We start from the raw sequence: 16,167 nt of genomic DNA on the forward strand, positions 1-16,167 counted from the left end.
ATTTCAGCCTGTCCATTGGACTGGGGATGATGCGCAGTAGATAACCTATGGTGGACTCCATATTTTCTCATCAGCGCTTCAATCGTCCTATTATAGAAATGAGTCCCTTGGTCGGAGATGATTGCTCGGGGCACGCCATACCGGTTGAATATATTCGCCTTCAGGAATCTTGAGACTTCCTTCGCGTCGCTCGAACTCGTAGCTTTGGCCTCGATCCACTTGGACACATAATCTACAGCAACCAATATGTACGTATTTCCATACGAAGATGGGAATGGGCCCATGAAGTCCATGCCCCAAACATCAAAGATCTCGCAAACTATTATTGGATTATGTGGCATCTCATCTCTCCTAGAAATCCCTCCGGTCAGTTGGCACCTACTGCAGTGCTGGCAGAACTCATAAGCATCTCTATTCAGCGAAGGCCAGTAGAACCCGCTATCCAGAACTTTTCTCGCCGTTTTCCTTGGGCCGAAATGTCCACCACATGCCAGTGCATGGCAATGGTTTAGCACGTCTCTTTGTTCCCACTCTGGAATACACCTTCTTATTACTTGATCTGGACCCATTTTCCAGAGGTATGGGTCATCCCAAAAGTAGTACTTGGAATCGCTTTTAATCTTCATCCTCTGGGCCCTAGTGACTTCTTGTGCGGTAGGTAGTTCTCCAGTGACCAAATAATTCGCCAGGTCAGCAAACCAAGGCTCGTCATTCAGCTTGCCTTTCCGTATCTCTGACTCCTCGGGTCCAGTTAATGCTAATACTGCTACCCATCTGATTGGTCTAGTGGATTCCCCTAAGTAGTACAAGTGTTCCTCTGGAAAAGCATCGGGGACGGCTTCCTCATCTTCTCCCTGGGTAATTCTGCTTAAATGGTCCGCCACTCTATTCTCTGTCCCTCTCTTGTCTCTGACTTCCCAATCGAATTCTTGCAATAACAGCACCCATCGGATTAGCCTTGGCTTTGATTCCCTCTTGGCTAAAAGATACTTAATGGCTGCATGGTCAGTGAACACTATGGCCCTTGACCCCAGTAGATATGGTCTAAATTTTTCAAATGAGTACACCACTGCCAGCATTTCCTTCTCGGTGGTGTCATAATTCTTCTGGGCCTGGTTGAGAGTCTTCGAGGCGTAAAATATGACATAACTTCTTCCCTCGATTCTCTGACCTAAAACTGCTCCTATGGCATAATCACTTGCATCGCACATCACCTCGAAGGGGTAATCCCAGTTGGGCGAGCGGATTATCGGGGCCGTGACCAAACGATCCTTGAGTAGCTGGAAGGCTTTTTCACATTTATCATCAAATTTAAACTCCACATCATTCTGCAAAAGTCGTGTGAGGGGCTGGGCAATTTTTGCGAAGTCTTTTATGAACCTTCGGTAGAACCCTGCATGTCCCAAGAATCCACGAATTTCCTTCTGATTCGTTGGGTATGGAAGCTTAGAGATAACTTCCACCTTCGCTTGATCTACCTCGATTCCCCTCTCTGATACAACATGTCCCAGCACTATCCCCTCTTTGACCATGAAGTGACACTTCTCGTAGTTTAGTACCAGGTTCTTCTTCCTGCATCTCTCCAAAACAATATCTAGGTGCCCCAGGCAAGCTTCGAAAGAGTCTCCATAGACGGTGAAGTCATCCATAAAAATTTCTATGCAGTCCTCCAGTAGATCCGAGAAAATGCTCATCATGCATCGCTGAAACGTCCCAGGTGCATTGCACAGACCAAAAGGCATTCTCCGGTAAGCGTATGTTCCAAAGGGGCAGGTAAATGTTGTCTTCTCCTGATCCTCTGGATTGACATATATTTGGAAGTACCCACTATAACCATCTAGAAAACAGAAGTATTGCTTTCCCGCCAACCTCTCCAGCATTTGGTCGATGAAGGGTAGTGGGAAATGATCCTTGCGTGTGGCTGCATTGAGTTTCCTTGCGGTCATTTTTGAATACTTGTATTCCTGATTTCTTCGGCACCATGTGGACAGGACTCACCCATTCACTATCGGGAATAGAGTAAATGATCCCCAGGGCTAGCAGTTTCAATATTTCCTTTAGGACCTCCTCCCTCATATTGGGGTTGAGTTTTCTTTGTGGATCTCGATATGCTTTGGCTCCTTCTTCCAAACGGATGTGATGCATGCACAGATCGGGGCTGATCCCCACTAGGTCAGACAGAGTCCATCCTATTGCTTTCTGGTTCCTCCCCAGCACTTTTAATAGCTTAACTTCTTGCTCCTGGGTCAGAAGGCTGTTGATTATGACAGGCAGAGATTCGCCTTCTCCTAAGTAAGCATACTTCAGGCCCGGAGGAAGATTCTTCAATTCCTTCTTTGGAGAGGGTACTTCAGGGGGTAGTGGATTTTTCTCCAGACCTTTCTTGACCAGCTTATCCAACTCTGGCAACTTTTCCACACTGGCCAGTTGAACTGATTCCTTGGACCCAGGGGATCTGGCCTTGCCGCAGAAATCCATTATTGCCCTTGTGATCTCTCCGTCAGATAGCCCTTGTCCCATAATTGCTTCGCACCATCCTGCAACTTCTTTCCTCATGGATTCAGTCATTTCCGAGGTGTCCACCTGTTCCTGCAATAGTTCGGTCTCAAGAAACTCCTGGACCAGGGGGTTAATGACATCAACAAAATGGAGGTTTTCCACGTCTAGTGGTTTCCTCATGGCTTCGTCAATGCTGAGAGTAAATTTCTCCCCATGGTAATCCAAACAGATGGTGCCGTCAAAAACATCGATTATAGTTTTAGCGGTCCTCATAAATGGTCTCCCTAAAAGAACGCCACTAGACTCAGCTGTTTCATTTTCACTCATCTTTATCACATGAAAATCAGCAGGGTATAAAAAATTATGGACTTTTACTATCACATTTTCTAACACTCCTTCAGGGCTAATGCATGATCTATCAGCTAGTTGGATCACCACTTTCGTACCAGTCATTCTCGCTCCTACCAGTTTTTTGTATATGGAAAGCGGTAACACATTAATAGATGCACCTAAATCACACATTGCATGCTCGATCCTGACACCTCCTATAGTGATAGGTAAGGTAAACATACCTGGATCAGTTTGCTTCGAAGGCATTATCCTTTTCTGAATTACTGCAGACACATTCTCCCCGATCACGATCTTCCCGTCAGATTTTGCCTTGCCCGCAACGAATTCCTTGATGAATTTGCTGAACGGGGGAAGCTTCAAAGCCTCCAGGAACGGGAGATTGATCTCCAGCTTTCCAAAGATCTCCATGAAATCCACGGGGTTGTCCTTTTTCTTCTTGGCATCCCCTCTGTAGGGAAAAGGTTTCACCCTCTTTATCGTGCTGGTAGGATCTTCCTTAGAAGGTTCTCCCGCCTCTCCTTCTTCTTTTCTTTCAATTCCTCTGGACCCGAGTGTTGGGTTGACTACCACTTGGCCCTTGACCATGATTCGGTCCACCCCCTTGATGCGGTCGAAAATTCCCTTGACCTCCTTGGTTATTGTTGTACTGATTCCCTGGCCCCTGATAGTTGTTGTTCCTTTGATGTGGGGGTACATATGAGCTTCCTTGGTTATTTTGGTTCCTATTGTTCCAGCTGGATTGATGTCCTTGACCTCCTTGACTCCAATTACCTTGTCCTCCTTGATTCCAGTTGCCTTGCCCCTCTTGACTTCTTTGGGACCAGTTGGGTTGGTTCCCTTGGTTTCCCTGGTTTCCTTCCGAGTTAGTAATCTGGAGTTGAGGGTTTTGATTCCCCTCGGACCATCTGAAGCATGGATTGTTCCTCCATGGAGCGTCTTTGATTCTCCACTGGTTCCAATTGTTGTCTTGATTATTTTGGTTCCAATTTCCTACTGCATTTATATGGGCTGGACAATCCATCCCTCCTTGAGATCCACAATAATGGTAACCATCCTCTGGACCCAGTGCTTGTTTTTCTTTCTCTGTTGGACCCGGTGACTCATTCTTCCCTAGGGCAGCTAGGATAGTTTTCTCGAGCTGCTCCATTCTGACATCCATCCTTGCATCCACTCAGGCATCCACCCTTTCTTCATTTTGCACTGTGACTGCATCCGCAGTCCCTCTCCTTAGAATAGTACGAGGTGAATCGTATGCTTTTTTTGCATCAATTAATCTTCCCAGTATCTCTCGGGCCTCGCTCACCTTCCTCTTGGTGAAATTTCCTCCACTAGCGGTGTTCATCAGATCTTTGGACTCAGGTTTCGCCCCTTCACAGAATAGATAGTAGGTTTCGGCTTCCATCATCCGGTGGTTTGGGCAAGCGTCGAGCAACCCCTTGAACCTAGACAAATACTGACTCAGCGATTCATCATATTCCTGCTTACATTCTTGGATCTCCTTCTTGAGAGCATTCGTTTTGTTAGAAGGGAAGAAGTAATCCAGGAACTCCAACTTGAAGTCTTTCCACGTATTGATTGAGTCGGGTGGCAGCCGTAACAACCACGTGTTAGCTTCCCCTTTTAGCGCGAACGGGATCGCGCGCAATCGATAATCCTCCTCTGTTGCATCGTTGGGCCTCTTCTGAATGCTACAAAGCTTACTGAATTCATTGAGGAACTAGGGACACTCATTCCTCCGACCCGAGAAAGTGGGGAGAATGCTCAGCTCATTAGTTTTGATGTCGATTGCCCTCTGGCGCTGGGTAGAGACAATGGCCTGGGCAGGCTCTCCGTCTAAATGGGCAGTGAGCCAGCCGATCTCAGGGTCGTCATCGCCTGCATTGGCCATGTCTTCAACGTTTTCCTCCTCTGACTTTGGTTCTTTTTTTACTGACGAAGTTGACTCCTCGTCGCTCTCCGAACTCAGTTGAACTGGATTCCCTGTTGTAAGCCCCGATCTGGTGGTGACTGGGAATATAGTTTCCTTGACCCGCCAACTAGTTTGGGCGCTTCTCCAACCAGGTGAGTTGTTCCAGTGTCCGAACCGGTAGCTCTTGTTCATAAACTGAAAAAAGAAACAAAAAGAAGCATATTAAATAAATTATTTACACCAAAACATTCGCAAATACATAAATAACACCATGCGTCCCCGGCAACGGCGCCATTTGAGAAGTTACTAGAGGTGATAGCGTGCAGTGCAGGTGTGGTGTGATGTCACTCGATCTAACAGGTCCAAGGGATTTGGCTAGGCTTCCAAATCTAGGCGATCTTGAGACTATCAGAAAGGGGTCGTTGGGTGCACTCTATTCTTCTCAAAACCTCAACCCACTATACTACAACTAGTACATGGAAGTAAAGGATCGATCCCACGAGGACGAAGGTGCTACGAAACTGCATTTGCGGACATTTTGGAAAGGAAGGGTTAGCTGCTGCCACGCAATTTTTGTGGGTTGAGAACTTAATCTACTGGGTTTAAGAGAATTGAGCTACTCTAGAGACCTACTGGGTCTAAGAACTGAAACGTACGGAGCATGCATGACTGGAAGAAACTTAACTAGAAAGACTTTCCAAATTTGGGTAAACAAGCATAAAGCGAAGAGCAAAGCAAATTTCCCTAAACTACCAGGTACTGGAAAAGCATGCAGAAAAGTAAAAGGACAATTCAGATTGTACTGACATGATCTGGAGGAAATGCAGAAAAAGTAAAGTACATGCAGAAAGTAGCTGACACAAAGCAGATCTGTTTCTAACTACCAACAACTTCATCTTCTTCGGAAATCGAACGAGGATAGCAGAGAAAAACAGATTAATAAGCACCATGAGAACAGAGCAAACTTCCGATTCAAGTGTAAAACAAGAATTTAAAGCCTAAATTAACAGATCTACGCTACTGGACCTAAAGGATGCATAAACAGAAAGCAAATAGCCATAATCATGCACAATCGTAAACATCAAACATCAATATGCGAAACTCCAACTCAGATGCGTCAAATCTCAACAACTCCAGACATCTCCAAACACAAATCCCCAACCTCCATCAACATGCAATAGACTTCAACTCCGAACATCCAACAACAAACCAAAAAAACGAAAACTAAGCACAAAAGATTAACACAAACTCAGAGATATCCAACCAAAAGCAAACATGAACTTCCATAATAACTGCTAATGAGTCTGAATCCAGCAGATCTAAGTGAAAACAAGAGTTGCGAAACTAAAAAAAAAACAACAAAGTACTAAACGAAAGCAAATGAAATTGTTTCTTCGCCTCCACGAGGCGGTGTTATACAGCAAAATGACAACGGCAACGATGAGAACCACGGTGGCCAGAGCTTTCCATAATAACTGCTAATGAGTCTGAATCCAGCAGATCTAAGTGAAAACAAGAGTTGCGAAACTAAAAAAAACAACAAAGTACTAAACGAAAGCAAATGAAATTGTTTCTTCGCCTCCACGAGGCGGTGTTACACAGCAAAATGACAACGGCAACGATGAGAACCACGGTGGCCAGAGCTTTCCATATCCAAGTGTGCAGTAGACGAGATGGAAAAGATTAAATGTGGAACTAGAGCTAGGAAAAGCATCGAAAAGTGGCTGTTCGTGGATGTCTTGCTCTTCAAGGTTGAGCTCTTTATATAGGTGAGGTTCTGATCCCTAGGGTATCCCTTGGTGAATTTACGCTCTTGCCCTTGAGTAAGACTCTTTTAAAATGATCTGCTCTTCCTCCACTCTGCTCCTGTCGCCCACTTTTGATTCTCCCAGGTCCGAGCGACGACTTCCGATTTTTGCTTCAATCCATCTCTTTTGCATCTGCCAGGTCAGGTTACAGCAACTCCTAGGCCTGGTAGATTTACTACGCACCTGAACTCAATAACGCACATTAGTGCCCCAAATGCACAGAATTTTAACCCTAAACCGATGCATGAAACGAGCCTTATCAGTGAGCCCAACACTTAAGTCATTCCATGGATCCCCTTACTAGCCCAATAAGGTCCACTATAAATAATGAATGAATGGGAAACCCTAGCATACAATCCAAGACAACACAAACCCTAACCCTAGTGCTTAGAAATCGGCGCCTCCACCCTCTTCCTCTTGGTCTCGATTTTCGAGCCATAGTTGTGGGAGAATTAGGGTTTTTGATTATTGTTCTTGATCTATCCTAATTCATAGGATTAGATCTAGACAATTTCGTGTTTGTATTGGGTTTCCCTAGATCCGTTCAAAGTTATTTAATTGGTTTTCTAAGATCCGCCCACACGGATGGAGAATCAAGGACGAGGGAATAGTGAGGAAGATTCGTGGTCGATAAACCAAGGATCTCCGGGTGGTGCAGCTAGCAACGTCAATCCAATGATGGATTATGAGGTAACAATCGAATCTACATCGAATATGCATGATTATGTGTTTATTTGATGTTATATCTATAGATCTATGTTTAATTGCATGAAATTGGAGTTGAATGCATAATCACCTAAATAGATCCGTCTAGGACCTGTTTGATTTCCGTGTCTTCCGCTGCGGTAGTCCCAACAGGTATTGATGAAACCACGTTTGAGAAAGTAAGTGCAGCCACCACGTCGAAACAAGCCTGGGAGATTCTGAAGAATGCTTTAACCGGCGTTGATAAGGCGATACGAGTTCGACTGCAGATCCTACGTGGTGAGTTTGAAAGTTTGACCATGTCTGAAACGGAGAGCATTTCAGACTATTTCACAAGAACATTAGTTATTATAAATCAAATGAAAAGGCAAGGGGAGAACATTGAAGATGTTCGTGTTATTGAGAAAATTCTTCGTTCCTTGACGTCGAAATTTGAGCACGTCGTTGCTGCTATCGAAGAATCAAAAGATCTCAACACCATGTCTATCGACCAGTTGCAGAGCAGCTTCGAAGTCCATGAGCAACGCATGAAGAAAAAGACCACTCCGTCACTTGAGCATATGCTACAAGCAAAGATGTCAATCCAAGAAGACAAGAAGTTTGCGCCTGGGACATCACGTGGTGGATACAACCGAGATCGAGGCCGAGGTCGAGGCTATCGTGGCCGAGGAGGACGCGGCCAGAATTACCAGTATGAAGGAGGACGTGGACAGAATTACTTAAATCAAGAAGGACGAGGCCAGAATTATCAAAACGAGGGAGGACGACAGAATTTCACCTATCGAGGCAGAGGTCAAAATTCTTATGGACAGCGAGGACGAGGAAGAGGTCAGTATAGAGGCGGTTATTCTCAAACCTACAATCGAGAAGGGTTTGATAAAGCAAATATCGAGTGCTATACTTGTCACGAATTCGGGCATTACAGTTATGAGTGTCCAATAGCCAAAAATACCAGGACCAATCAACAAGTCAATTATGCCGATGGTGGAGATGATAATGAGCAGGTAACTTCAACCTCTCTTTTTATTCACAAAGGACTTGAAGGTGATCAGTGTAGCACGTGGTACTTGGATATTGGAGCGAGTAACCACATGTGCGGGAACAAGGAACTCTTCGTGGAGCTAAAGGAGACATCCTATGGGGACGTGACCTTTGGAGATTCCTCAAAAGTTGCGGTGCAAGGAAAAGGTAATATCTTGATTAAGTTGAAGAATGGAAATCATGGTTTTATATATGACGTCTATTATGTGCCTGCCATGAAAAGCAATATTTTGAGTCTTGGTCAATTGCTGGAGAAAGGATTTGATGTTTCAAGAATTCCCGCCTTACTATCAATGATGCTCGTGGTAATTTGGTTGCCTGTGTGAAGATGTCCAAAAATAGATTATTTGCATTGAATATGAAACATGATATGTTGAAGTGCATGAATTCCATTGTTAAAGATGAATCTTGGTTATGGCATTTGCGTCTTGGACATCTAAATTTTGGTGGTTTAAAGCTTCTTTCCACAAAGAATATGGTGAAAGGTTTGCCGCATATTGATCATCCTGAAGAAGTTTGCGAAGGTTGCATACTTGGCAAACATCATAGGCTAAGCTTCTCTAAGAAATGAGATGGAAAGCATCACGCCCGTTGCAGATCGTTCATACAGACGTATGCGGTCCTCTGAAGCCTGTTTCTAATGGAGGTAATCAGTATTTTTTTGACTTTCATTGATGATTATTCCAGAAAGACATGGGTATATATCTTGAAAAGAAAATCTGAGGTGATTGATATTTTCAAAGAGTTCAAAATTCTTGTTGAAAGACAGAGTGGGCACTATATTAAAGTTCTCAGATCCGACCAAGGTGGCGAGTTCACATCCGATCTGTTCGAAAAGTTTTGCAAGGAGCATGGAATCATTCACCAGCTTAGTCCTCCATATACTCCTCACTGAATGGTGTTGCTGAAAGGAAGAACCGAACAATTCTTGATATGGCGAGAAGTATGATGAAAGGGAAGGACTTACCTCGAGAATTCTGGGCTGAAGCTGTCGCAACAGCAGTGTATCTCTTGAATCGATGTCCAACCAAAAGTGTTCGCAACATGACGCCTGAAGAAGCATGGAGTTCGTTCAAGCCCAGTATTGCGCACTTGAGAGTTTTTGGCTGCATTGCTTGTGCCAAAATTCCTAAAGCTCGAAGAATCAAGCTTGATGAGAAAGGTGAGAAGTGTATCTTCGTGGGATATGGAGATCGAGTAATGGGTTACAAATTGTATAACCCACTTACAAAGAAGGTGATCATAAGTCGCGATGTGATGTTTGAAGAAGATCAAACATGGAGCTGGGAGGATAAGAAAGATGCAAGCTCGTCGGATATTGTACCTGATCAACAAGAAGAAGCATTCACCAACATCATCTCAAGGTCCAGTCGGAAGGCCAAGAAGAATGTGCAATCTGAATGATATATATGAAGCTCTGAAGAAGTTGATGGAGCTGGAGAGGAAAATGTGAATCTTATTTGTTTTTTTATGGATGCTGATCCAGTTGCTTATGCAGATGCTGCACAAGATAGGAAATGGAAGATTGCAATGGACGAGGAAATCAATGCGATTGAGAAAAATGATACTTGGTCATTGACGACATTGCCAGAAGGCCGAAAAGCAATTGGTGTGAAATGGGTGTTCAAAACAAAGAAAAATGCCAACGGTGAAGTGCAAAGGTACAAGGCGAGGTTGGTGGCGAAAGGATACAAGAAGAAGGCTGGAATCGATTATAGTGAAGTATTTGCTTGCTCCCGTTGCTCGTCTTGAGACGATCAGAATGTTTATCTCACTAGCCGCTCAACACAATTGGAAGATCTATCAGCTTGATGTGAAGTCTGCATTTCTAAATGGATTTCTTGAAGAAGAAATTTACGTGGAGCAACCTGAAGGTTATGTGAAACGAGGAGCCGAAAATAAAGTCTACAGATTGAAGAAAGCTTTGTACGGGCTCAAGCAAGCACCTCGCGCCTGGAATTCCAGAATCAATGAATATTTTCTGAGGAATGGTTTTGAGAAGTGCCCATATGAACATGCTCTATACTTGAAGAAAGATGCTAAAGGTAACATGTTGTTTGTTTGCCTATATGTTGATGATCTAGTTTTTACTGGAAATTGTGAAGCAATGTTTCATAAATTCAAGAAGAGCATGATCAAGGAGTTTGAGATGACGGACATTGGCTTGATGGCACATTTTCTGGGAATTGAGGTAGTGCAAAAGGAAGATGGGATATTTATCTCTCAGAGTTCATTTGCAAAACAAATCTTGGAGAAGTTCAAAATGGAGTCTTGCAATCCCGTTAATACTTCCGTGGAGATTGGTCAAGAATTGAGGAAGCATGATGGTGAAGCAGAGGTAGATCCAACTTACTTCAAAAGTCTGGTTGGAAGTCTACGATATCTAACGTGCACTAGGCCCGATATTCTCTATGGAGTTGGACTAATTAGCAGGTACATGGAAACGCCGTCACAGTCTCATTTGAATGCATCCAAGAGGATTTTGCGCTATATTAAAGGTACGCTGAATGAAGGTATACTTTATCCCTCTAATCAAGAAGTTAAGCTCATTGGTTATTTGGATAGCGATTGGGGAAGAGACTTAGATGAAAGAAAGAGCACTACCGGCTACTGTTTTTATATTGGAGATGCCGTCTTTACCTGGTCATCAAAGAAGCAAGCTATAGTGACACTCTCAACATGTGAAGCTGAGTATGTTGCAGCAAGTTCAACGGTGTGCCATTGCATTTGGTTGAGAAATTTACTAAGTTTTCTGGGATTCGCGCAACAAGGCCCGACAGAGATATTTGTTGATAATAAGTCTGCAATAGCACTTGCGAAAAATCCGGTGTTCCACGAAAGAAGTAAGCATATTGATACTCGTTATCATTTTATTCGGGAGCACGTGAACCAAAATGATGTGGAGTTAGTGTACTGCAAGTCCCAGGATCAAATTGCAGACATATTTACGAAGCCACTAAAGCAAGATGTGTTTAGAAGATTGAAATTTATGCTCGACATGAAGACCTTGAAGAATTGAGCTTAAGGGAGGATGTTGAGTTATTAAACTCAATTACTTCAATATAAAGAAAAGGCTCGGTGGAAGTGATGAAGTAGGTGCATCACCTACTTATCATATGTGGATGAAATTTTGTTTCTTCATGGCTTAAGAGAAGGCCACAATCTCTCTACGTCACATGGCGGTGGGATGAGTGATCAATCTTTAATCTTTTCATGGCTAAGTAAATTGTCTCTTAGAATGATTATGAGGAGGTGACGTAGCATGTATGTGTATAATAGTTAGCCATACATAGTTGACTACTTTATTATCTTTCAAATATATAAATAGGTAGTTGTAGTTCATTGTAAAATCAATCAAGAAAGAAAAAAAGTAAGTGAGTTGGAGAGAAAAGAGTCGTAGCTCAAGTGAGAAAGAGAGAAGAAAGCTTTGTAGTGCTGAAGCACTTTGATTGTATTTTGTAATCCTTTTGTGAGAAACCTATAAATATTTATCCTCCATATTTCATCTTTGTTGAGTGTTTCTATATTTTATGTGTCAAATATCCAACACTATCAATCGACATGCCAAAATATTAGTTTTTGCAATTTCTTGCATCAATTTCTAAAAGCTGATGATTTAAATTAGTTTGACATAGGCAGAACTAACCTAGGTTTAGGTTTTGTGTTATTAGAATAACGCGCCACATCGTGGGATTTTTGATCACTCTCCACCATGTAGTACACACTAGCTGCGCACTCGTCAGTATCTCTGGAACGGGCAGCCTTTGCAGGATATTCTCCGTCAAATAATCGGGCAGTTCGAGCCATGGCGGCGCGGCTGAGGAGGAGGCGGCGGCGTTGCTGAAAAGCATTGATTTTTTGTTAATTAGGGCTGCCATGATTTTCGCCTTTGCAGTGCATACAGAGAGAATCGATTATTAACTTTAGGGTTTCCTCGTATTTTTAACTTTAAAGAGAATCGATGATTAATTAATTAATGAATTAGTTAATTAATAGTAAGTTAATGACAGAGATTATTTAATTAATATCGTGATTAATAATAAATTGATTATTATTTGTTCAGTAAAATTGATTTTATAATGTTAATTTGGGTGATTCAATATTGATTTTGTATATTCTTTTGCTCTAATTTTCACTGATAAAGATGTATACCCACAAAAAATTACCGTATTGACCAAAAAGGCAATTGCTTTAGTTCTTTGCATTTACCGTTGTGTTCGAATTTAACATTATAAAATTCTATATTGCCGAACTAATAATCATCAATTCATTATTAATGAATCAATTAAATAATCAAATAAGTTCCAATGTTTAAATTAATTTAATTAACCCTGCTGTTTCTTATTAATCACGAAATCTGCTAACTGATTCCACATAACAAGGAAACCTAACAATCTAAATTCCTTCAATTCATTGACAACAATATGCACTGAACCTAACAATATGCACTGAACCATCCACAGCTGCGCCATGGACCGAACTGCCCGATGATTTGACGGCGAATATCCTGCAAAGGTTGGATGCTGAGGAGATAATTATCAATGCGATGCTAGTGTGCAGTACATGGTGGACAGTCTGCAAAAATCCCGCCATGTGGAGCGTGATCAATCTGATACAACGAAGTTGCACGGCCAGCAACAATTGCCGTTGCTGGTCCCGCAGATTTGGGCGCTTTTGCGATTCCGCAGCTGACAGATTTTGGAACATTTGCCGCTTTGCGATGGATCGTAGCGAGGGACAATTGGTCGAGCTAAAGCTTGATAGTTTTGAAGTGGATGGCTTGCTAAACTACATAGCTCAGCGGTATATAATATAATAATCATTCATTCCATCTGATGTGTTTGCATTACCTTTTTGTGTGATTTAGTTTAATTTATTCTTTTGACAGATCAAGTCAGCTTCGACGCCTTACACTCAAAACCAATTATACAACAATGACTGATGTAAGTGAGGCACTAAAGAAACTCCCACAATTGAAAGAGTTGCACCTTATCACGAAGCTTCGCATCAGTGCAGAAGATTTTGAAACCATTGGCTTTGCTTGCCCATTATTGAAATCACTCTCACACACCAACCGTTCACACGACGAATATAGATTAATCACGGCTAGAAACTCTAGGACAGGGATGATAATTCGGTCGGTTCGGTTAGAACCGAAACCGAATTGGCCTCGGTTCGGTTGCAGTTAACCGAACCGGAACCGAATTTTAATAAAAAATTTTTTTGCAATTCATAGGTATCGATCCTTAGACATTGCATACGAAAAATTCCCACCCTAGCCACCACTTGCGCTACATTGCGTTTTTGGTATTACAATATGTAGAAAGAATAATGTATGTACTTTGTATTAGAAATAAAAAAAATAAAAATAGCCTATTTATGATTTGCTTAATCCAAAGAAATAAAAAAGTTTACAATCTGACTCAGTCCAAAAATTAAAATATTTAAAAAAACTACTCAAACAACACTAAACTGAACAAAGATGTCATTTCCAATTATACATTGCAATATTACATACACAATATACAAAGCCCTTTTTACCATACCAAACAGGCTACAACCAACCAATACCTTTTACCAATACAAAACCTACCAACAGAAAACTAAAAACACCAAATCAACTCAAGAATGCAGTTCAAGAAAAGTTCCAACATTGAAAAAATTCATTTGAAACCATCACAATTAGAACAAGAAGAACTACATTGCTCATTCATCCAGATAGACAAAAGCTTGGAGCAAGATTGAATCCATGACTCATTTTCACTCTAAGATCATGTTCCCACCATTCCTTATATCAGCAAATACTCTGTAGATTATCAAATGGAAAATGGAGTAGACGCCCAGTTTTGGAACCGAACCGAATCGATAACCGACAAGGTCGGTTATCGGTTAACCGAGAAATGTGTTAATCGGTTCGGTCATCGGTTAACCGACTAACCGATGACCGAATTACCTGCCCTACTCTAGGTGTTACCAGGATATCGGATTTTCACAACAAGCTGTAACAATTGGAAAAACCATGCCTAATTTGCGACATCTCCGACTTTCTGGATATTTTTGTTTGGGGAATAAAGGACTGGAAGCGATTCTCGATGGATGCCACCACCTTCAATTGCTTCATCTCGGGGAATGCCCTGGTCTTCTACCAAGTGCTCTATACAAAAGATGTAATGAGCAAATAAAAGAGTTCTCACTTTGACAATTAGTATACTATAAGAAAAATTACTGAGTTAAGACGATTCAAACTTAGCAAATGTAGAATGACTTTTTTATAGGTTTACTCGAGGTAGAAAATTTAAGAAAATTGGATTGCTTCGATTTCGATTTGTGAGTTTCACTTTCGGATTTTTGATTTGTGGATTTCATTACTGGATTTTTTGATTGTCGAAAATTTCTATTCTAGTTATTTTAATCTTGTGACTTGTTATCCATGACAATGGACACGAGTCATCATTAATTAGACGCTGCCCGATGATTTAGATTTGGTCATTGTAACTGCAGATATATTTAAGGTGAAGCCTCTGAACTTCAATTTGTGGCTCTATCAGTTTTATGGATTGGATAATGGAACGGATGGATAACTATGATAGTGATTCTGAATTTGTTCATGGTTACTTTTGCTGTGATGATATTCAAGGTTCATTTTCTAGCACTTGTGCTTCTACTTTTTAGATTACTGTTCTAAGTTTATGGCCAATACCCCTATTATCATTGTTATTTACATTTGGAGTTTGTTTTTCCAGCTATTTACATCCCATTGTCTAAAAGTTGATTTTCTTGCACTTGTTCTTCTACTTTTTAGATTAATATTCTAAGAACATTTCCAATCATTACACTAAACTCAAACTCCGACGTTCCTCAGCTGACAGATTTTGGAACATTTACCGCTTTGCAATGGATCGTAGCGAGGGACAATTGGTCGAGCTAAAGCTTGCCGGTTTTGAGGCGGATGGCTTCCTAAACTACATAGCTCAGTGGTATATATATCATTCTTCCCGGTTTATCGGAAGGGATCAGCTAATGCTTTTAGTAAGACATTTGGTGCTACACCAATAATAAATTAACACATGTATACTTTTTCAAAAAATGAAAAATAAATTAAATTTCTATGTGGCATCTCTTTCCCCTTTACCTCACACGCTCCACTGAATTCAACATTCATTTCATCTTCCCCACAACTCTCCACCTTTTGAACATCATATTGCCGCCGGTAAAAAGCCAAAGCACCACCTCTGCCTCTCTATGTGGACTAATAAAGAGAATGAGAGAAAAAAGTTAGAGATTTTGTATGTATAAACGGAAATGGGAGTTTGCACTTCTAGACCCAAACCCTCTCAAGAGCTCAATTGCCATTCATCAGGTGAAATTGGTGATAATTATGACCCAAATCAGAATAGCGATAAGCACCAAGTTCCGGCAAAGAACAGCCGCGAGAATGGGAACTTCTGGAAGCTTCGAGAAGAACAAGAGCGAGGGAAAAGGCGAAGCAGGAAAAAGTCTCCGTTTTTCCCCTTCTACAGCCCGAGCCCGGCTCATTACCTCTTCTCCAAGAAGTCTCCGGCGAGATCTCCGGCGCCATGGAGCGGCACGCCGAGGAGGTTTTTCAAGAGGCCGTTTTCGCCGCCGTCTCCGGCGAAGCACATCAAAGCCGTGTTGATGCGGCGGCACGGCTCCGTGAAGCCGAATGAGGCGGCGATACCGGAGGGGAAGGAGGTGGAAGGGGCGGGTTTGGATAAAAGCTTCGGCTTTTTGAAGAATTTCTACGGCAAATATGAGTTTGTGAAGTTCAAAATGAAGGCAGTAGAGTTTTTGGATAAAAACTCTGCCTATTTTTGGTGAAGATGCCAAAATGAA

General features: G+C 42.0%; 1 protein-coding gene and 1 pseudogene across 1 annotated transcript; both read left to right on the forward strand.

Annotated features, from left to right (window-relative positions):
* The first annotated feature begins 7,571 nt into the window (after positions 1-7,571).
* On the forward strand, positions 7,572-8,639 carry LOC148929578 (uncharacterized). The gene has a single exon (XM_089056940.1). The coding sequence runs from the start codon at positions 7,572-7,574 to the stop codon at positions 8,637-8,639; it is 1,068 nt and encodes a 355-aa protein (XP_088913066.1).
* A 1,922-nt stretch (positions 8,640-10,561) lies between these two features.
* On the forward strand, positions 10,562-11,332 carry LOC148929579 (secreted RxLR effector protein 161 pseudogene; annotated as a pseudogene).
* Positions 11,333-16,167: the final 4,835 nt, after the last annotated feature.

Source organism: Salvia hispanica, chromosome 4, assembly GCF_029641045.1.
Source record: "Salvia hispanica isolate PSC_SH4W2 chromosome 4, Shi_PSC_v1, whole genome shotgun sequence".
NCBI classification, from domain to species: domain Eukaryota; kingdom Viridiplantae; phylum Streptophyta; class Magnoliopsida; order Lamiales; family Lamiaceae; genus Salvia; species Salvia hispanica.

What these genes read in the sequence shown, in the direction of transcription:
- LOC148929578 (XM_089056940.1), top strand. Translation starts at nt 7,572, where the DNA reads ATGTCTGAAACGGAGAGCATTTCAGACTATTTCACAAGAACATTAGTT.